Genomic DNA, 23544 nt, shown 5'->3' with positions numbered 1-23544 from the left:
TTTTCCCTCCACCAAAAAGTGAGGCTTATCAATAAATTTCCAGAGGTGCCATCCTCATTTATATAATATATATATATATATATATATATATATGAGAGTATCTATAGAGAGACATTTCTTTTACCACTTTTTTACAACTCTTTTTTTTTTTAAATGACTGTGTTTTTATAAAATAGAATTGTAAAGGAATTATAAAACTGAGTTGCCTTCATCATTTTTCCACATATAAATATAAGAGAAATGATATTTACAGTATTAGGCTGTGCAAGCTTTGCGCATCCTCTTTGAAAAAAATGAATAAATATAAGATTCATATGAAAAAATAATTTTTTTAATAGTGAACCCTATTTTTTTAAAAGGTAGTGCGAGAAATTTGTATATTATAGAATTGCATTTAGTATTATTTTAAATATAATGTAATATTGCAAATTCGATATTTTGGATTAGAGAAAAAAATAATGAGAAAAAAAACCAAAAAATAAAAGGAGAGGCTTTGAAAAAGTCCATATAAGAGCATTGATATTAGACTCATTTGGACTCATTCAAAATTTGATGAATTTATGTTTAAAATTATTACATTGGATTCATCAAATACTAAAATTTGAAACTTTGAACTACAATGTATTCTAAATCATCTTCAAATTTGAAGACTCACTATTCACACTCTATAACCATTATTTTATTTGCTTAAATTATTATTTCTTAATTTTGAGTCGTAATATATTTAAGTTGGAAAATAATAATTTAAGTATCAAATTAAATTATTAATTAATATATAGTTAGTGTAATTGAAAAATATGAAAAAAATAAATTAAAAATATTATTATTAAAAAAATATTATATTATTATTTTTACTAATTTAATGATTAATCTAATATAAAATTATGACCAGGAGAGTTTTGAATTTATAAAAAATATATTTTTTTTTTTATCAAATTTTAGATATAAATTTAATGTAATCAATGAGAATGCTTTAAAATTAGAACAAGAAGTCCTTTGGTCCAACGTGGTTTGGTCCACGTCCTCGGTCCTCACTGTCACTCCTCAGTCCTCAAGTCACAGCATTCCAATTTCCAACTCATCTCGAGTCTTCTTGACCACGTTTTGTTTTTTTTTTTTTTTTTTTTCGTTTTCTATCACGTGCAAGGCACGTCCCCCTGTTTCTTTCTTCCTCTCCTTTCTACTTGTTTATGCGCTTAGCTGCAGCCTGCTGCTAGCTACACGCCAGTGACGCCACAAACAGAGCAGAGAGAATTTCAGAAAGCTTTCTGTTTTGTTCTCTCGCAGATTCAAATCTAACTCCATGGCCGACGAACCTTCCCTCACTCGATGGTCATTTGCGGTACTCTCTCTCTCTCTCTCTCTCTCTCTCTCTCAGAGCTTGCGGAGATAACGACGGAAAAACCGAAAACAAAATTGGATATTCTGAATCTCGGATTTGATATTTTTCGCTACTTCACGGAACTAGGAGCTTCACTTGCGTAGCACAAATCTCGGCTTATTCGTGTCTCACTCTTTCACTTCCTTTTCATTTTCTTTTAAACGAATCAAAATAACCGAAAGGAGCAGTTAGTTTTTGGAGAAAATTTGTTTCCTTCTTTTTCCTCAAAATCTCTCAGCATCTAAAAGTAAAATCAATCTATCTTGTTTTCTTTATCTGCGTTATCAAGTTCAGAATTTATAGTATATTTCCTATGTGTTTTAGGAATGTTTGAGTAGGTATATTTGGATTATGCTCATCACTGTCTTATAATTGCAGATTAATCTATCGAATTATGACAAAAAAATTTTAAGGGATAGGATTTTACTGAAACCTGTGCGTTGTGCATTTATCAGACCTATTATGTGTATCTATAGGATTTTAAAATGTTTTATGATGCCAAGTTCGGTAGAAAGAGGTTGCCGGAGTCAGCGAATGGCCCAACAGCTGATAAGCCTTCCAGTAATGTGAATTCTTCAGCTGTGACGTCAAATGGAAACGCTCATGTGAATAACAGATCTGATATGGCCATATTTGAACAGTTCCGGGGCCAGGTGGTGCATTTGATACATCCTATGGGGAATTTATAATAGTATGGTGCATTTGATACATCCTATGGGGAATTTATAATAGTATGGCTTTTTCAGGACTTAATTAACTCAGTTATTTGTTTTCAGGCGTTGAGCTCGACACATACAAATGGAATTTTGTCTAATCAAACTGATGAGAGACCGTATGATTCCTTGCTTCTATATTTCATGTAGTTTTTTTTGTTTTGTTTTGTTTTGTTTTGTTTAATGTTTCCATTAGTTTGCTTTAAGAGTGTGCTAAAGGCAGTTATCAACAATGTTGAGTCAACCTTCCCTATCTCAGGGGTTTTTCTTCTTGAGCGTCTCTTCATTGGCATAAGTGATCTTGTAAGCATTTGTGACATTGTGTGCTTCTGCCAGTATTGAGCACCTATGATCTACACACTTGTGTACTATTAACTTCAAATAACTTCATTAATAACTGGCTATCAAAACCACTACATATTATGGAGTTTTCCCCCTTTTTTCCACCGGGCAGCTGGGGGAGGGGAGAGTTCCTTGTATTGCATTTGGGATCTTACTCTATAAGAACTTGAAAAAGTTGTGAGCCCTTCCTTTCCTATTGTATTTATATCACCCAGGTATCACATATTTCTGTTTTGTGAGTAATACATTGGTTGGCATTGATTAAAACACTGGAAATTTTAATCATTGCCTATAAAAAGAAAACACTGGAAGTTGGTCAAAAGTGGTTTGATGGTGCTGAATTATCAACTCGATTCATTCTTAATTTTCTTGATGATATTAACAATTTATTCTCTTGATGGTACTAAACAAGGGAAAGAAATCCTCTGCAAATAGCCTGCAGATGGTCTAAGGCCCCGTTTGGATGTTGACATCCAAACATTACTCAAACACAAACACACACTTTTCAATTTCAAATTTTCAATTTTTTCATCTAATCATTACCTAATCATTACAACTTTCCCAAACTTCCAAACAAAACACAAAAAACAATTCAACTTTTTCAAATTGCAAAATAAAAATAATATTAGGAAATTATATTCTAACAATATTTTAACTTTAGAATATTTTTATTTAACTTTTTCTCTCTCCTTTCCCAAAACCCCATAAAATATCTTAACTCAAATTATTTTACCACCATTCACAAACCATTCACTACTATTCACAAATTTTTCATCTCATCTCAACATCCAAACAAGGCCTAAGACTGCAGCCTAGGCTTATTGGAGCATTACTTACTCTTTTGATATATGTTCAGTTAACACAGGATTTTCTGAATCTGAAAATTGAATATGATGGAATAATTCTTTTTTGAATTCTTATATAACCTATTAACATTTTACATTCACCTTTTCAGGCAGAAGTCTCTTCTCCCTCCATTTGAGTCTGCAGAAATGCGTACCCTGGCAGAAAGTTTAAGTAGGTAATTGCAAACAGAAAATTACGAGGCAATACCTGTTATTATTATTCCATCTGCACACCATCTGGCTGGCCAAAGATGTTTTTCTGTTTAAGTTAGATGTTGGAATTGAAAATCACACATACTATCTTTATTACTTCTTGTGCAGAGATATCATCCGTGGGAGTCCAGATGTTAGCTGGGAAAGCATCAAGGGGTTAGAGAATGCCAAACATTTACTTAAGGAGGCAGTTGTTATGCCAATAAAATATCCCAAGTATGTCTTGTTCGTGAACATCTTGTAGATCATAATATCATAAGAAGTTAATTATGTTCCCCAAGTTAAAACGAGCTTTTCAATTTTTGAGGTACTTTACTGGTCTTCTATCACCATGGAAAGGAATTCTCCTTTTTGGCCCTCCAGGGACAGGAAAGGTTTGTAAATTTTCTTTTATTTACTTTATTTTATTTGAAATTTTATTTAATTAAGTGTGCTGTTTTTATTTTTTTATTCTCTTACCCTAGAGAATGATGCTATTTGGACTTCTTTTGTACTTGTCTTGATACTGATGTTTCACTGAGGTGGTACTTCTCACCCCTTTTTTTTTCCCTAAATTCTTGTGTAAAGTCGAGCTTTCATTTTGTCCCCTCCCCTTGCTTCCCCCTTCTCTTCCTCGTGGTTCCCTTTGAAGTTTCTTGCTTCCATATAAATCATTACTCAGCAGAGAAGGTACTCTACAGCAAAAAATGAGCTCTCTATAAAAAATTTGTAAATACTAAGTCACGTTGCGAAAAACCCTGTCCAAAAGTTGAACCAAATATTCTACGTCCTTGTTATCATTTCTTGTGAGATATTAAGTTAATTAAATCAAGTGCAATGATCTGTAAATCGGCTTGCCAATATCAACATCCTTGGAATTTAGGGGTGATAGCTTTGCTTTTTCTTTTTACTTGAAATGGTTTGCCAAATATGACATCTTTGTTCTCGCTATTTTAATGATTAATATTCTAGAACTTTAATGAATCACCATATTGTGTTGCCGCAGACAATGCTTGCAAAGGCTGTTGCAACAGAGTGCAACACCACATTTTTCAATATTTCAGCATCTTCTGTTGTCAGCAAATGGCGTGGTATGCCAGTGTCTAGCACTTTTTTTCTTGGTTTTTTCTGTGGTGAATTCCATGTTTCTTTCAGTGCATTGGTGTTGAAAACGTACAAACAAGATTATCATATGGAAGAACTATTTGGACAAAGTATTCCATAAAATATGTGACATAGAAAAAGGAGCAGCAAACTATGTTTAACAACGATAAGATTAAGTCAGTTGTAAAACGCTTGAGCTAGTTAGTTTCAACTAAAGAATGTGAAACAATAATGGGAACATATGGGTCCATTTGGTAAGTGTTTTCAAGAAAACTTTTGGTGTTTTGGTACGTTGGCACTGTGAAATGTGTTTTGGGGTGATTTATTTGGGAGTATTTCATTTTTGTTTGAAGTGATTTTTAGGTGGGGCTTTTGAAAAGGAGAGTTTTTTTAGAGGGTTGAGGATCTCCACCACCTGTGGTCACTGTGGGTGGTCTAACCCACCATGCATGGGAATGCTCTGCCACACACAGCAGGGAGATCTCTGGCAGCCATTCACAGTGGAAGGGATCCCTCAGTAGGTGCAGTGGGGGATCCACCCCTCCATCATGGCAACATGGCTGGAGGGGGAGATCTCTAGCAGATTCGTGGTGGAAGGGTCTCTAGCTGCAGCCGATACGAGCCAAGAGGAGTCCCCTCCAGCTGCAAGAAAATTATTAGGTACTCCCGGAACACGGATGTGGTGGTACTCCCATCCTATCATTGTACATCATGTAATTAAAATTTCTTATATAAGCACTAATTTTAATTGACATGGCATCCTATGATAGCATGGGAGTATCACGTGTCCATGCTCCTAAACACCTAATAATTACTCCCAGCCGCAGCCTGTGAGGCTGGCTGGCTGTCAGCAAGGTGGATATCCCCCTCCCCCGTGGTGGGGATACCTCCCCCTGCGGCTCCCAACATTGTGTTGCACACCAAGGATGGGGAGATATCTCCCTCTTGTGGCTCACCATGTGGCAGGGCTCCTCTCCCATATCAAATTTTACGTAAGGTTTTCTTAGTTCAAAAGGTGGGTGGTTCTATATTTGCCCACTATATTTCATAAGAAAGTGGTGGAACCTCATCATTAAGATGTGGGGCCCTTCGCATTGTGTATTTATACCACTGCTGATGTTTTTATTATTTTTAGCAATCCACTAATTTCCCTTCCTGATGTACATTTTTTCTTTTTATCAGCGTGATTCAGCAAATGAATTGCAAAATGGTTGTATGACATTACAGGTGACTCAGAGAAGTTAGTTAAGGTGTTATTTGATCTTGCGAGGCACCATGCACCATCAACTATATTTCTTGATGAAATAGATGCTATTATTAGTCATCGTGGTGAAGGACTTAGTGAGCATGAGGCAAGTAGGCGATTGAAGACTGAACTGCTCATACAGGTGATGTATTAAAATGATCTGCTTTATGTGTCACTGGACATTTAGATGCAAACACATGTGGCTCATAAACATAAAAGAATTTCTAGATCTTTCCAAAGGATGTTGGACGTTGAATCTTCTTGTTGCTAACAGCACCCTCTTAATTTGTTTGATGCATATCTATTGAGCATTATTTTAGGACGAAAGTTTTAGTTATCAGCCATCTTTGTCCACGTAATTACAATTATAGCTGTTGAACAATATGTAACAAGGACGGTTTATTATTGTGTCAAATTACTAACATGCATGGCAGATCCAAGCAGCAGCAACTCAACTTTCTTCCGTTTATTTTGAGGTTGTCGCATCCTGAATTGGAACCTGTGTCCTTGTGTCAATCTCCATTCATAATTTTGATTTTTGGCTCCAGTTCGTGATAACTCAGTACCTCAAATAAATCTCATCTCATCTCATCTCAACATCCAAACATCACTCAAACACAAAAACTTTTCAATTTCAAATCTTCAACTTTTTCATCTAATCATTACCTAATCATTACAACTTTTCCAATCTTTCAAACAAAACATAAAGAACAATTCAACTTTTTCAAATCCCAAAACAAAAACAATATCAAAAAATTATATTCTAACAATATTTTAATTTTATAATATTTTTATTCAACTTTGTCTTTCTCCTTTCCCAAAACCCCATAAAATATCTTAAGTCAAACCATTTTACTACTATTCACAAACTATTTCACTAATATTAACAGAATTTTCATCCTATCTCATCTCATCTTAACATCCAAACAAGGCCTTATTTGCTTGTGGAATATAATGTTTAACCTTTTTCTGCTTTCTCAAAAACTGATCACCCAGATTAGATTGCAGATGGATGGTTTAACCCGGACAGATGAACTTGTTTTTGTTTTGGCGGCGACAAATCTTCCCTGGGAACTAGATGCAGCGATGCTCCGGCGTCTTGAGAAGCGAGTATCCTTTTGAAAATCCAGTCCAATTTTATGCAATAGGAAAAAAGGAATAGGTTAAGTTGTTATAGCGTTCTAGTGGCTATTTGTGTAATTTTGGCTATAATGGTGAACTATATTTATTATGCAAGAGTCTTAATTGTTGCCATATTATCATACTCTTGGAGGTCCTAAATTTATGTGGCTATTATTGCATAACCTATTCTATAAGTAACAAAATTGGGTTATTGGTTCAAATTTGAAGTGGGAACTAGTTGACTGCTGGTCAGTTGATGCTCTTCTTACCATCAAGCAGAAAAGAAAAATCTATACAATTTGACATTGAAAAACCAAGATATTTCAGTCATTCTGCTTTTGGCAGTGGTTATGATTATGCTTCACTATAATTGTATATAATAATTAAAGAAGTACATTTTAAAAGGCCTTGAGGTTGTTCTACATCATCTCTCTCCTCTTGACTCCTCTTCTCATTGTGTTTGGCAATGGTACTTGGATCAATTGCCACCTCCTCCCACATAAAAAGAGGTTATGTATGATGTCATGATTGTTTTACCTTAGATGAAAAATAACTAGATCTAGCAACTAAAGTTCAGGGTTTCTCTGTTATTAGTTAAGTGGTTATCCTTTTACCATGATAAATAAGATCCTAGTGCCTCTTCCAGAGCCAGAAGCAAGAAGAGCCATGTTTGACGAACTCCTGCCATCACAGCCTGACGAGGAGAAGCTTCCGTATGATTTGTTGGTTGAAAGGACAGAAGGTTATTCAGGTTCAGATATTCGGTTACTGTGCAAAGAGGCCGCAATGCAGCCCCTTAGACGTTTAATGGCACTTCTTGAAGAGAGACAGGAATTGGTGCCTGAGGATGGTATGTGACTTCCAAACTTTTTGCACTTTTTACAGTTATAAAAATGTCTGATACAAGGAACACAAGATGAGTACATAAATTTCTTATGGTTTTATTTGTAAACTTGCAAAAGATTGTGTAGAGCATCATGTGGACACATTATACATTATACTACTCTGCATTCTAGAATAAACTGGCAGAGGAATGCTCTCTGCTTTATCACCTCATTGACGAGTTTCTACACTCAAGAAACATATTACTGTGTTTATTTCTGATCAAAATAATAATAATAAAGAGAGCATATTACTGTGGCTAAAAGTCCACTTCCACATGCTAATAGTCAGACATCTTCTCCTGCCAGATAATATTTTCCCATGTGCTTTTGTTTTTAATTTTTCCTTCTGAATTTTATGTCTTGAGTTGCTTTTGTTCCCTGATGCTCTTGATCTTTGATAAGTGATCATTATTTATGTAATACTAGAAGTCTTGGGCTGTCAGGCTTAAAATCCACAGGTTCATGGCTTGAGTCACCAATTCATGCAAAAAATTTAAAGGATAGAACCAATATCTGATCTACACCGCTCCCAGAGTCCCACATAACTGGGATCAGTGCTGAGTTATGACGTGAATGGTTTAAATTTTATGTGGGACCAAACCAGAGTGAAAGTATGCCAGAATCTATCAAATTTAACTAAGCAGAATGAGAGAGCGTCTCTTACTAGCTGATACTTGTGTTCAACAAAATCTAACTCTTTTTCCCCCATCAATCTAGTCTTTATATAACAGTTAATAAATCTCTATCATGAACGTCTTTTATTGTCTTTCTGTCTTTCTTGTTTCTTGAGCTTTTCTGGTGGCATATTTGGGTGGGACCTCCCGCTTGTGCATCAATAGAAGTTTTCAAGTGCAATCAATAGCTTTCTAGGCTTATTTTTTGGGTTTTCCAAACTTCAGAACTAGGATAGATTGTGTCGAATCATGCAAACATCTTTTCATGTGGCATTTGATTTGGGACATCTAAATTCTTACCCAACATCCTGATTCCTGGAATTTAATGTTCGGGAATTTAAATGCCCAGATGTGCAATGGTGCTAGCACCTGAAGATGTGCTGTTCATATGAGCTTAACAAGATTCATGGGAATGTGAATTTTCCACCTGCCCTTCATTCTAGGGAATCTTGTATGACTTTTATCTTATTTCACCCAAACTGATGTTAGGCATCTGGATTTCCATGAGCTGAAGGCAAGAAAATAAAGGGATTGCTTCAATTTCCTTTCTACATTTTTGGGAGTCTTGAAAGATGTGAACCCAATGTTATTGAACTGTTTGACACTTCCAAGAGAGCAACCTAAACAGCATAGGACAAGCTTATGAAATTGTTCATTATTAATTACTTTGTAAGCAAAGAAAGTTAGATACCCGAGTTCAAGTACCATCAATGTTGTCTTGCACAATTATATTTTTCTTTTTGCTGTAATGGGTATTATTTTTTTAAGTTATATAGAAGTTCAAAGCCATTACATCTAAGGTTTGAAGATTCCCTATTCATGAGTATTGTGACTCTACATGGTATAACCTCTCCCTCTTTTTATAAACCTGGATAAAACATCTACACACAAGACATGTTTAATTTCATTTGTTCTTTAATTCTTTTTTCTTGAACATCTGGATCTTTTACCTATTCTATAAATGTCATTTGGAACTGAAGGATCAATTTATGACTTGCAGAGTTGCCTAAAGTGGGACCAATCAGACATGAAGACATAGAGACAGCTTTAAGGAACACCAGACCATCTGCTCATCTGCATGCTCATCGTTACGAAAAGTTTAATGCCGATTATGGTAGTCAAATTCTCCAATGAAGGCCCCATAACCTTGCTCCCTTCAACCGTGAAATGTGTATGTCCAAGTTTATTTCTTTTATCAGATGGTTATCATTTCATTAACAACCTCAATTTTCAAGCAGTGTATTGTTTATAGTTGCCAGAGTAGAACTCAGCCGTTTCAAGCACATTGGATATTCACATACCTCAATTCTTTGCATTCCCTTGGACCATACGTATATTTCATATTGTGAACATGTTTGACTAGAAAAAGAATAAACATATTTGAGTGTATTTGAAGAATATACCCCTGCTTTCTTTCCCTCCTCTTGTTCTTCTTTTCCATCCTTGGCTTCTTTTGTTTCATTGAAGCTGTTTTATGAGGCTTTTTCTTCCTTTCTCTCTCTTTTATTAATCCTTTCAGACACAGCTAGAAGCTCATTCAACAATTAAAATGGAAGGTGTTTGAGGTCAGAGTTATTTATGGGAACCTCTTCACCACGTAGTGTTCTTTATCATTGTTGCTAAGATTATTTTCCAAAATAAAATAGTTCTACTCAACATTTGTTTTAAGCATCGTGTCCGTTTGATGTTAAACGTTCGCATATTACGTAGATAATGGGAAGTGATCTTGACTATCGACCCCGTTATTCAGAGATGAATTAAGGTAATGAGGTAAGTTGAAATGATCTTAAATGAGTTAAATAAAATATTATTATTATTTTAAAATTTAAAAAAATTAAATTATTTATTATATTTTATATAAAAATTTGAAAAAAATTATAATAATAAAGTAAATTGAGATAACTCCGAATCCAAAGACGTTCTTTGTGGGATTTTCTTTTTTCTTTATTTGTGAGATTTTCCTTTTTCTTTATAAAATCTTTAATAAAGATAAAATAAAATACAACCATGATTGATCTCAAAATTGTTTTGAAAAAGACTTCGGTCATTTTAAAAATTGTTCCTAATCATTTGAGCAAGGCCTATTCCATGTGAAGAGGTAAAGATGATGTAAAAAAGAACTTTATTTATTTATTATTGACATCATGTGGCCAAGAACAAAGTCACATCTAATTCCAGAGACAGTTCTCCGCAAGTGCATTTAAGTAATTTACGAGAAAGTTCATCTAATCTAATGGCCTCTAGAAATTATTTGTATTTAAAAAGATTCAAACCTTAATCCTGAAGGGAGCATAAAGGCCAGTACCGCTTGAGCCAACCCAGGTTAAAGGGAAGAAACTTACGAGAGAAGAAAGAATAGAAAGCTGTACAAACAAAAATTAAAGACAGCACAAGATAATCATCATGAGTGGACCACCAAACCATTGCGAAACCATGTACACGCCAAACACCATCCAGTCATAACTATCAAAACTTCCCACCATAGTCCATAGTCTAGTCTCAAGGATATCCCTTTGAAGGGTCGGCTGTTTTGCCAGACCTCGCATCAGTCCATGCTTTTGCAATTGTTCGTTTCATTTCATCGTCCCCTTCCTCGTACATATTCTGCAATTTTCAAATCAAGGTATAAGAAAAGAAAATAAGAACTCTTACAACAGAAACATTTGGTATATAAAATATATGCACAGATGTTTCGAGACACGGCTAAGCCCAGATACTGTAAACATGAACTAGACAATTTGGGATGCTAATCTTATGCATTTTAAGGATGAAGTGGGTGATCATGCACATCCGTTGCTATGAACAAAGCAAGGAGAAACTCACTTTCATTAAATCCATGATTCCAGCCATGGGGTCTCGATCTTTATCCAGATTTGGTTTCAACTGTTAGATAAAAGTGCAATTAGTTGACTATGTTCCAAAGGCAAAATATATAATCCAGCTGAAGTACCTCTCACAACAAACAATTTAATTTACCTTGTCCTCTTTAAACTGCAAATCTAACCAGTTCCCTTTTGATGCTTTGAACAATGTGATAATCACCCTTGTAGGCTTAACTACCACCTTACACTTATCCGGAATAATCTCCTTGTTCAATTTAGCTATGGCACATCGGTAGTTCTTCCCTTGGACATCATGAAATTTGACATCAATGGACGTTGGCTTAAACTCAGTTTCGATTTTTTCATGCTCAGCTCCCTCAAGGGATACATATATCTGTAGGGCGGCAGAATCAACATTAGAGCAACCAATGTCCTTTAAACCGAGAAATCGAAAACGAAAACTCAGAAAAAAAACAACATTTTACATATTATACTTGTTTTAATGCCTTTCAACGCTTTGATGTCTATTTTGCTTCGAGGTTATAGAGAACCTAATATTTAGTAGCTTTATTAAAACCCCTTTTCAGAAATAAAAATCAGTTATTACCTTGACTTTGTCATTGTCCTGATCCCAGCTGAATGATCCGAGTGTAACATATTTCAAAGCCGGGTCCGAGGACACCTTAGGTGCAGTTGAAATAGGAGTTGGAATTTGCGAGAGAGGCGCGGAGACAGTCTCTTTTGACAACTGCAATGGGAGAATCAACAGCAGGTCAGAGTTCACCAAAGCCGCAGGGAAGGATATGAAAACGGCATGTACAAGCATAGGCTGCTCGCATATAACAACGAAAAGGGCTGAATGTGCTATCTATCTGATCAAAGCGCATCAGTGACGCTCACTGATTGCCTTCATGTTCAGTAAATTTGACCAATAAATATTTGGAAAAAAAAAAAAAATCACTTCCTTAGAAGATTGCTAATCTTTACCACTTCCACTGACAAAAGTATAAATCAAGAAAACGTAGGGAAGCCATAAACGATAGTTCTCTCCAAATCAAATATATACGTGCATATCTATAAGACTATAATAAAAGTCGCATAGTTGTAGTAGAAACAAGAAATTCACTGCTTTCAGTAAAAGCAAATCGAAACATTTAAATTCCAAAACACTCACGAAAAGGAAGCAAAAATCTGGGCGTTCCTAAACAACAATCTCATCAAAATGGCCGAAACACTAGGTTCAATAAGAAAGAAGAAAGGAGGAGGACCTTCTGGAGGTTGCGGATCTCGGAGGAGATGAAAGAGACGATGCGAGGCCTCTTGGCGATGCTTTGGAGGTGACGAAGCTCTTCCAAGTCTAGAGCCAATTCGTCCGCCATTTCTTCTATCACACTTTCAAGACTTCGGTCTTTTCAAAGCTCACTTTCGCTGCTCTCTGCGGAGGCCCTCCTTTTTGTAGGGCCTTTCGAAACAGAGAACTAGAGAAGGTTCTGGACTAGTGGAGGGTTTGCTTAGACTATAAGAAATCGACACGTACAAATTTTAATGAGAGAGGCAGTCCGGTTTGGGTGCGAAGGCATTCTAAAATCATTTATTATTTTATTATTATTATTTAATATTTTATTATTATTATTCATTGAATACCTCATTACTCAACATAAACCTCTCTAAATTGGGTAAGTGAAAGGACGGAGACCATTGAGCCTGTCTTCGGTAACAATGATAATAATAACAGTTCCTAATTTTTTTTTTAAAAAAAATATCAATGTAACTTGAATATTCTAGATACGTATACATTATTTTGTATCATTTACTGATTTGTAGTGACACAAAAAAATAAGTAGTAAAAAAATTAAAATATTTCAGTTTATAGAAGTAAGATCCCGTTTGGATATAAGAAGCGATTTATTTCATCTCATCTTATTATTATAATTTTTTTAATTTTTCATATAAAATATAATAAACAATTCAATTTTTTCAAATTTTAAAACAATAATAATATTAAAAAATAATATTATAATAATACTTTATTTAACTTTCAACTTTTATTTCGACTCATTTCATCTCATCTCTACTTTCTATCCAATTGATACCTAACTCTTCAAACATTCAATATTATTGCAAATCTTTCGTGTGTTACAAATGATCTACAAGACTACATTTGATAAATATGTGAGCATAAAGTATACAAAGGGTAGGATATATTGATGAATTTAGAAATTCTATCAATTAATACATGAATGAATGAATGAAAATTTCAAGAGGTAGAATCTAAATAGTTATCTATCATTGTATATATTAACATGACATCTGGGGACAAGACGAAAGTGACATATATTAGGATGTCCAAATGAGAAAATCTTATAAACGGTCCAACTGTTTCACCTCAAAAAAATAGCATTCCAATAGAAGCATGCCACGTACGCTGTCAATGGTAGCTACGTTGTGACCGCACCCCAGCAGAATCTCAATGTCATAAATTCTCATCACTCTTCAAACCTTTGTTTCCCCTCTCTCCTTCGCTCCCCCTTTGACATTCAGCCGCAGCATCCTCGCCCCTCACCCACCATCGGCCACCTCTCGGCAAACACAGAACAAAATCGCCTCGCCCGCCTGCAGCCCAGTCCCCTTTTGTTCCCTCTGTCTTCTTTGCTCCCCCTCGCATGAATCGCAGCACCCTCGCCCCTCACCCACCCACGTCCCCCTCACCAACCATCAGTCACCTCTCGGCAAGCACTGAACAAAATCACAGGAGCCACTCGCCCACCCGCAACCCCACCCACCATCGGCCACCTATCGGCAAACACCAAAAAAAAAAAAAATGAAATCCCATCATTCCCCCGAGCTCCCCCTCTCAGCCGCCTCTCGACAAAACTAGATGCAAAACTCTCAAAATCGTAAGCCAGTAGAGATTGACGGCACATTCTCAGAATCACACCATTGAAGACCATTCTTTGAGCTCTGCAATTTCGTTGGGTAATCTCAAATTTGTAGCTGCGAATTAGAACTCTCTTGTATGTATTAATAGTTGGATTTGTTAGAACTCTCTTGTATTAATGGTTGAATTCTATTAGAACTCTCTTGGGTTGAATGTTTGTATTCAGGAAAGCACAAATGAGCCACAAACTATATTAATGGTTGAATTAAAAGGAAAGCACAACAGGTGTTTGAAGAAAATCTCAAATGAGCCACAAACTAAATTGGCCGTTTTGTTCACATAAATAACATAAATGGTCTCCATTTTCTTGGTAGAAATCATCATTAACAGTCAACTAGCAATATTGGCATGCCATAGACAATAAAAGTCGTGATATTGAAAAATAATAAGCAAGACACGAGCCTCACAAGTTTAGGCATAGAATGGAACTAAAACTTTAAGAATTGAGCTTTCTGAAATAGCTCATATATTCTATTTCTGCTTGTGTGTTTTTTTACCCAAAGACCATGACTTACAATTTTTTCCCTTAGGTTGAAGGAAAAACCAATTTTTTCCATTTCTGGCTCCATAAAAGTATAGCTTCTTGTAGTTGCTACTTAATTATTTAGTGCTTCAAACCTTATTTCATTATGTTTTTTTTACTTCAGACCTTATTTCATTACGTTTTTTTTCCTAATAAGAAACTATGTTTCATTGTTTTAATGCTACCTTTGTTATCTCTCAGACTAAGTGCCCCAATTCCCTTCAAATTATTTGTTTTTGCTCAATGTTTCTATCTCTGTCTGCTAGAGTCAAGTCAAATATGAGACCAAATATAGCTCATCTTGAATGCCCCTACCCTCTTTTGGTAACCTAGACCAAATATAGGAAACAAGAATGCCCCTACCAACCTGCATACCTCCGACCCTACTAATGCCAACACCTGCATACTTGTCGGAGCAAACTGCATGCAAATCTGCATCATGCAAACAAGATTACCTTAGTTTCACAAGGTATCTCTAAGTAAGAAGTCTTGTTTCTGTAAACCCATTTTCTTGTTACTGCATACATTGCTAGCTCTCAGACTTAGTGCTTAATTTCTTCCATATTTTCTAGGTTTTCATCCGATTCAAGTTCTAGGACTGAAAAAGGGGAAGACAAAGCTATTTTGGAATGAGAGGGTACTTCATGAACGTGTTATGATTGAGTAAGCCAAATTTAAAACAATGAAGAAGAATTATAGTAGAACCTTGAAAGCATTGTTGTTATCATGGTTTATTTTTATTGTAATGAACATGTGGTGGTTAATGTAATGGATATGTGGTGACTAATATGGGAATGTAATGGACATGTGATAACTAATGTGGGAATGTAATGAAAATGTTTAATGTTGTTCTTTTTATATAAATGGTGAATGTTGTTCTTTTTATTTTTATGTAATAGATGTTTCATACAAAAATTACCAATCTGGACAGCAAAGCTTCAAACCATAAAAAGATACCCTCAAAACAAAAAAAAAAATACCAAATCAAGACATGACATAATCACATAAAATGATAGTTTCAAAACATTCAGAATTACATAGAATAATAAATCCACTCTCAGTTACATCCACTCTCAATTAAAGACTATGAAAGAAAAACAACAAAGCTTCAATCCACTCTTCAAACCTTCAATCCAATTTACTCTTTAAAATTCACAATCTACTGCATTCTTCCCTGTCATATCAAAATAAAAAGGGATTAAATTAACTTTGCAATAAAATTTTTTAAATTAACTATCCATAACAAAGGAGACAAGAGACAAAAAAAATTCATACTGCACTTAAGCAATTTCACTAAGAATCCAAATTTAGCTCAATGTTGTCAGACTGCACTCCAAGATCCCTACATAAAACACAACAGAACATATAAAATATTAACTTCTTCGATTAAAGACCAAAAAATAAAACACAGATATTAATAAGGTATTATACCTCACTGAAGGACAATTGTTCCTCACATGTCCATCATTCTTGCAAATGCTACAATATCTTTTCTTTGTTGTTTGAGTTTCTTTTGGATTTTTTGCTGTTAAATATTTTGATCGTCCTTTTGTTGGCACTCATAAAGGATCTTGGACTGTCTGTGAAAAGTTCGATATAACTTGATTTCTCAACATCTGAGAATCATTGGTTGGCACGTCTCGACATGAAAAATTTGTTTCCTCAATATCTCCATGACCTTCCATCAGAAGTAACTCTTTGTGAACCTTTTCTAATGCAAGAGAGAGGTAGTTTAGTTTTTTTGTTGACTACGACCCAAGTTCTGCAATGTCATAAAATTGCATCATCAACTTGCTTTTTCTCAAAAGGTGATCATCTTGTGTCAGGACTTGCCCTTCAAAATGTGGTATGTCTGGAATAGGTCAACTCTTAGCATTAACAGTCCATCTTTCTAGAACATACTGTGTGACAGTCTATCTAATTTCAATTTTGTGGCAAGGACACATAGGATATGCCTATAGAGAATTCCCATAAACTCAAACATGTGACATGCACATGTTGCATGTTCTTCATCACTCTCAAATGTCACATAATAAAAATGTGTTTCTTTGCCATGAGATACCACTCCATATGTCTTCCTTCCACCCTCTTTGAAAATTTTTGTTAATTTGTATCGTTGACTATTAAAAAGCTCATCTTGAAAGATCATGAAAGACTTTCTTGTATAAACCATAGCCGCCTCCTCTTCAATTTATGACATGTTTTCAATATCGCTCGTGTAAATTTTTCTGCATATCCTTCTCTTTCTCTTTAAAATAACTTGCATCTATAGCTTTTTCATATTGATGCACAAAGTCACTAACCATAGTGCTTGATCGAACATAATCCTTGAAAAACTTGTTCATGATTTCACTTCTTTGAGTTGTTGACATACTCGCATAGAATGTTGAACATAAGTAGGCCAAGACCCGCTTATCACGTCTATTGTAAAGATTTTGTAGCCAATTATTTTCTCATAGCTCATACTTCACTAAGATCGAACTTCATTCCTCCTCAAACTCATCAGTTGTAATTGTCTTATATATGCAATGACGAAAATCTTTTTGAAAGTCTGGAAACTTGTTATACACATGAGACAAATGTTCTGAAAATTTTTGTAAAATATGCCACAGGCACAACCGGTGAGTTGTATTTGGAACTACCTCTGCAATGGTCTTTGTCATGGCTTTATCATCATCAGTAATTATGGTTGAAGGGGCATGCCCAAGCATTGCCTCTTGTCATGTTCTCAATAACCATATATATGATTTGGTTGTTTCATTAATTAACAAAGCACAACCAAACATTATGGTTTGGTGATGATGGTTAACTCCAAAAAAGGGGCACAAATGACATCTTATAAATATTGGTCAGGTAGGTGACATCAAATGTAACAACATCCCAAAATATTGGTATGTAGCTCTAGATTGAGCATCTGCACAAAAACAGCTTCTCATGCATCCATCATCATCAACTTGCACGGAGTACACAAAGCTGGGTTCTTTGCATTGTTAATCAATAAAGTAGGCATATAACCTTTGTGCATCCCTCTCCTCAATTAATTTTTTCCTTTTATTTCCCAATTAATTTTCAATATCCTTGCCAATACAAACAATATTAAAGTCTCCACCTGATTCTTCACTTAACACCAACATTATCTTTCTTATCGGTACACCGAACTCATTCAAAATCATAGTAAGTTTTTTTTGGACTTTAGTAATTCCCCTATGTCCATGGAGTAAACTCGTACTTCTCGGTGTAAGTAGAATATGGTTATGTTCAAGTATAAACTTGTTAACTATCCATTTTCTACCATCTATTTTTATTCTCATCAAAGCTTTACATCCAATATTTGTCTCAACAGGTTCAGGAATTATTCATTTTTTTGTTTCTGACTTTCTCGCTGGTATCCTTCCCTTAAACAAACATAGTCGATTGCAACTAATTTTTTCTCATCTTTTGACAAGCGAGTATGGTTGGTCCAAATTGTAAAACTTTTTTGTCTTGCATATGCCTTGTAAAATGCTTGGGCGTCTTCCACGTCGTCAAATACCATACCAATGAATGGCTCCATAGAACCACTACTTGAACATGGGTTTAACACATTGACTCCATCATCCATACTCACTCCATCTTCGACATTCACTCCATCTTCCAAATTCACTCCCTCTTCCAAATCCACTCCCTCTTCCCCCATTCACATTACATTGTTTTTCTACACTTTTAGCCTCAAGTCCTGCATTCTCAACTTCTTGACAATCTCCATACATCTGTAATGATATACATGATATTTACATTATGAAATAAAAAGTTGTAAAGAAAAACTAGATAATAACAATTTAATCTAAAAGATAAGGAAATTTTCATCCAAACAAGTAAATTTTCAAACTCTACGTACTACTGCTTTCAATAAATGTTTTTTGTGCATAAGACTCAAAATGCTTTTTGTGCGTACCTTTTTTTTCCCAAATTCATTTGACTACTAGACAAACTTTCAACAAATGTTTTTTGTGCATAAGACTCAAAAAGTCTCAAAAGCGGCACCATGATATCGGCTTGAAGAAAAAGTCGCAGCAACAAATTCAAACAGAAAAATTCATAGTAACAAATTCATTGCTTGAAGAAAATCAGGAGAAAACTGAAATTAAATTGAAAACAGAAATATCGGCAAGAAAAGAAAACGATTGAAAACTGAAATATTGGCAACAAACTGAAAGAACGTGGCTTTGAACAAATTCCATTGACCTCTAATATTCTAATGGTCTTGTGTTTAGTTTCATACTAGGAAAAAAATAGATTGCAGCTAATGAGAAAGAGATGGAAATGGAGATTTCTGCATCTACGAACACATCACCTACCCGAGAACCATAGGAAAAAATCCAAATTAAAAATTACCATGAAAGTGGCTGAAGGGACGACAGCGATGGACAACCTATTAGACCCCCACGTCGAGTTACCTCTAGAAAAGCCGCACATGCCCTAGTCATGATGGGGACATACCCTTTGGCTAGCTCACAAGCATGCCTTAGCTCGTGGAGTGACGCACGAGGCGCCTAGCATGCATGCATGTCTTGGCCCGCGCGATGGCACATACGAGGCGCCTAGCATGCAGGCTAGCGAGGTTAGTGGGTGTCTACCCATGCGCGCGGCATTGTGCAGGCCCCCTACACATTCCTATGCTCTGCATGGCCCTGTGCATACTCAGGTGCCGCAAGGCCATGCGCATGCGCATGCGCCGCACAGCCCCCATGTGCGCTCCCAAGCATAGCGCAACACTGTCAGGGCCTAGGCCTCCAGCTTGGGCCATGCCACTCAGCAGCACGCCCTAGCCCACCTGCCGCACACTAGCGAGGTTAGTGACATGCCCTCACAGGCATGCCATCCAGCTAATGGCTCCAACCCGTGCCTTGCAGTCTCAATGCCTAAGCCACCAGCTTGGGCCATATAGAGCTAGCGTCCAGGCCACCAGCCTGGGCCATGCAGCACACACACATGACTCACCATCAGCAAGCCATGCCGCACCACCTAGCCATGGACCAGCCTAAAGACCACCATGCACCATCCTAGCCCACCATGGGCCCATGCATGCCACAACCAAGCTTGGTCCATGCCATTATCTTTTTGTTTTATTTATTTATTTTAATTATTTATTTTCAAGAGACTTATTGGGAGTTTCCAACTTTCATTTATTATAAATAGGATATCATTCACTTGCTTTAGAATCTTTTGAAAAATATCCTAGAGGGAAGACTATTGTTTGAGAGATCATAATCGGTGCCATTGCACTTGGACTTTTTGGGTAAAATTCGTGAATCCCAAAGAGAGGATCACACCTTGTAAATTCTTTAAATATGTGTGAATCATTTATCTCGTTCTTGCAACTTGGTTATCATTGCTTTTATCATTTGATCAATATATGAGGTTTATTCAACACTTGTGCAATCCATGGATCAATTGTTCAATTGTTATCTTTGTTCATTCAAGTTCTTAAGTATTTTTGCTTTTGTTCTTGAGTGTTCTTCATTGTGTTCTTGGTGTTTATCACATAATTGCTCTTCCAATCCATCCAAACCTTATTTTCAACCAACCATAGTGTTTGTCACTTTCCATAAATTGTTTGCCTTATCAAACCTTGCCCTAGCCGAAACACATTAGCCTTGCCAATTCAAAATTCAAATTTCGGCAATCACTTGCCTTATTTGAATTGCCCTAGCTACCCACTCCATTTTTCATATTGGTGTTCCTATATTTTAGAAATTCTAATTGACCAAATCATTCCCATAGCCGGCCATACCACTTACCAAATTGAGTTTCAAGATTTTAGGAAGTCTTCCTAAAATCTCTCAATTGACCAATCAATCCTCATCCACTTGTGGTCGTCCAACCCTAGCCGCCCAACACTCTTACCATAATTCCAAACCCTAGCCGTCCATCATCAACATCTAAACCCTAAACCTAATTCTCAAGTGGCGCCAACCCTAGTTCCTCACTAGTGCCGTGCGCCCCCTTACACCATTGTAGCCCATACACTTCATCACCCTTTTTCTACCATTCCATACATCAATCCTAGCCTAAACACATAACCTCACCTTACCAAAGTGGTCATATTGGCTATCATTATTCAAGAATCAAGCAAGAGAGAGACGGAGATTCAGTCATCACAAGGAGAGCCTTGGCGTGGAGATCATAGTGTTTAGGGACTTGACTGAGGTCCCTAACACAACCGCGACGGATGACGATGATAAGGCTGCTGAAGTGCACTCGTGCAACGGCTTGAACAATATGTATTTCGGGTGTGAATAGGGCTCCAATCAATCTGGTGTAATAAGCTTCATGCTGGTTTGGTAGACTTGCTTATGTGTCTTAATTTTAACTAAAGGTTGTTAAGGCCATAAAGACAGCCCGACCAGTCCAAAGCGGACCTGTTTCCAAATTACCAAGTAATTGTTCAGCTCCAGTGATTAAACTAATGGGCTGCCTATTTTTTTTTTAAAAAAAAATTGTCATTTTTTTGGACTTGCACCTTACTCGTACTAAAATATCAGCAAAGTGTGATAAGATTCAATCAATTATCATGGGAGATGATACGAAGTCATAAATTCTCAGAACAGGGCAAATTTCCGCCTGAGAAAATTCAAGACACCATCAATGATAGCAACAAATGTCCAAGTCAAATGTTTCAAGGCTAATCCCCCTTTGATCCAGTGTAACCTAATAATTGTTCAGTATAAGCGAGACGGGAAGACTGCACATACCAAAGGAGTAATTGAAAGAAAAGTAGTTTAATTCTGATACTCACGCATCATTTCGGAAAACTAGCTATTTGACCCCATTGTTCCCAGCAACTGAGACGCTTTCCTTCCTTCTCTCTTGATTTGGTGCAGTTAGGACAACTACATATTCTGGAGCTGCTTTTGCAACTGTGCTCTCAATCGGTAACTAGAAGCCATGCTTTTATCCAAACTCTCTTTCACAGCCATGAGCTCAGACTTCCTCATTTCAGCTGCAGCTATCTCTGAATTGCTAAAGTATTTATTGTTTCCTTGGAGATTGGTGATAGTTGACTGCTGCTGCAAGGTGTGGTTTTAGTTTCCTCTAAATAATCCATTAATAACTTGTACAATAGAGATTTATCTCTTAATATTATCATGGTAAGAATCATGTTAAGATATATTTATTCAAGACCTTCACTATTGTGCCAGTCTTCAGGACTATCTGAAAACTCCATGGACATGGTGGTAGTTTGGTTCAACATCATTTCTTATGGTGCCTAGAGTGAAATTATCGAGATCCATGTCGTGAAATCCATGTTTTTTTCTTTTTTTTTTTTTTTTTTTTTTTTTTTTTTTTTTTTTTTTTTTTTTTTTGAGAAACATAGAAAATATTGAAGGACATGAAACACTTTGGTTATGGAAGCATGATACACAAAGGAAGAGATCTTACAGCTATTTATAGGTAAAATAATTGGTGGAACAAAGCTAAGAAAGCCACTTGCATGTTCAAGTCGGCTTTTAGGAGGCTGGAGTATTTCTCGCCAGGGTAAAGAGTTTTCTGGAGAGAGAGATGATAGAGGCAGTGAAGAAGAACTTTCTAGAGAGACTGAGAAGGCGGTGTTGCTTTATCGCCTTGACAGGTAATTGCAAGTTTTGAAGGAGCCATGAACGCAATAATCGTATATATATATATGAGATATTAAGTGATCACAAATAGTAGAGACAAACAACAATGAGCATGCTTCTCAACCGAGAAAAAAAAAAACCCTAGAAATTTTTTATTCATAAAAACAGACGACGGCTCTTCTACTAAGACTGTTCGATACTGACACTTTCTTCACTTAAATTGTATTTATACTCGCATGAATTCACAATCGCTGTATTCCACAATTCGTCCAAGGAGGAATATTCAAGACGATCAGACAGAGCAACCCTATTTGTTACCTCTTTTTTGCAATTCCTCAATTCCTCAATACACATTCGACATTCCACGAGGAACTTCTTCACACTTTCACTGAATTCCTTCATCTCGCAAATCTTCAATTCGTAAAACTTATCCCTCTCCTTCTCCAACTCCCCAAGCTCCTCTACCTCCCTCCTCAAAATCCTAAACAATCGAACAATATATCTAGAAAAATATTACATTCAGTTCACAAAGAGCTAGACCACACGAAGACGTTAGCCTTCTTCTTTTCTTTTCTTTTTTTTTTTTTTTTTAATTTTTATTTATTTTTTTACCTCAATTGTTGCGAGTCGGTACAGTATTTGGCATCGAGACTCTCGATCTCGGACTTGAGTGCCGAGATCTTGAAGTTATCTGCCGCTATCTTTTGATCAAACACCAAGCACCTTTGTTCCATGGCCCTGATGTTTGCGTGCTTCCACTCCAAGACCTGAGACTTGTTCGCTTGCCATTCTTTCTCGGCCTGCAAGCATTTTCGTCACAGTAAACAGAAATTTCCAGAATCAGGGATTTCTAGAGAGACATAACGAGGCTTTGCTCTCTGTTCTAGGTTTCGGGGAATATATACGAAATTGAAGGAACATAAAAGAAAGATGGCAAGATTCTACAACGTCGTTAGATTTATTTTGTTTCCCGCGATTCTAGGAACCGAAACAGAGGAGAGAAAGATGAGGGTTTGCATTGGGGACCTGAAGCAGAGAGATACGTTGGTTTCTGCTGTGTTCCATGAGCTCAAGCCGTTCGCGGAATGCAGAGGAAAGCGCCATTGCCGAGCGAGATGCTATGAAAGGCCGAGAGAAGAATTTGAAATTTGGGATATATA

General features: G+C 36.2%; 3 protein-coding genes across 6 annotated transcripts; 1 reads left to right on the top strand and 2 right to left on the bottom strand.

Moving 5' to 3' along the window:
* Positions 1-1042: 1042 nt before the first annotated feature.
* On the top strand, positions 1043-9903 carry LOC121267998 (katanin p60 ATPase-containing subunit A-like 2). The gene is made up of 11 exons (XM_041172095.1): positions 1043-1342; positions 1858-2034; positions 2158-2213; positions 3392-3457; positions 3603-3710; positions 3802-3868; positions 4480-4564; positions 5805-5965; positions 6832-6933; positions 7573-7795; positions 9504-9903. Exons 1-11 carry the CDS (start codon positions 1304-1306, stop codon positions 9635-9637), a joined length of 1218 nt encoding a protein of 405 aa, XP_041028029.1. The 5' UTR covers positions 1043-1303; the 3' UTR covers positions 9638-9903.
* A 1008-nt stretch (positions 9904-10911) lies between these two features.
* LOC121268514 (calcyclin-binding protein-like) lies at positions 10912-12814 on the bottom strand. Its single transcript, XM_041172828.1, has 5 exons — positions 12594-12814; positions 11933-12073; positions 11480-11719; positions 11327-11386; positions 10912-11107 (listed from the first exon to the last, which is right to left on the bottom strand). The coding sequence occupies exons 1-5, from the start codon at positions 12702-12704 to the stop codon at positions 11003-11005; spliced, it is 657 nt and encodes a 218-aa protein (XP_041028762.1). The 5' UTR covers positions 12705-12814; the 3' UTR covers positions 10912-11002.
* Positions 12815-18271: 5457 nt separating this feature from the next.
* On the bottom strand, positions 18272-23544 carry LOC121266987. 4 transcript variants are annotated; one of them, XR_005940956.1, is made up of 5 exons: positions 23411-23544; positions 22997-23184; positions 22703-22865; positions 21565-21835; positions 18272-18535 (listed from the first exon to the last, which is right to left on the bottom strand). XR_005940956.1 is itself a non-coding variant. In XM_041170862.1 (4 exons), exons 1-4 carry the CDS (start codon positions 23486-23488, stop codon positions 21659-21661), a joined length of 606 nt encoding a protein of 201 aa, XP_041026796.1. In that variant the 5' UTR covers positions 23489-23544; the 3' UTR covers positions 20997-21658. The 4 variants fall into 4 exon arrangements, 3 of the variants coding, with proteins under 3 accessions (XP_041026796.1, XP_041026797.1, XP_041026798.1); XM_041170862.1 differs by lacking the exon at positions 18272-18535 and having other exon boundaries at positions 20997-21835; XM_041170863.1 differs by lacking the exon at positions 18272-18535 and having other exon boundaries at positions 20997-21832.

The sequence above is a fragment of the Juglans microcarpa x Juglans regia genome, chromosome 5S (assembly GCF_004785595.1).
Source record: "Juglans microcarpa x Juglans regia isolate MS1-56 chromosome 5S, Jm3101_v1.0, whole genome shotgun sequence".
NCBI lineage: Eukaryota > Viridiplantae > Streptophyta > Magnoliopsida > Fagales > Juglandaceae > Juglans > Juglans microcarpa x Juglans regia.
The sequence above is the reverse complement of the archived record's forward strand: the minus strand, read 5'-3'. Positions and strand labels throughout refer to the sequence as shown.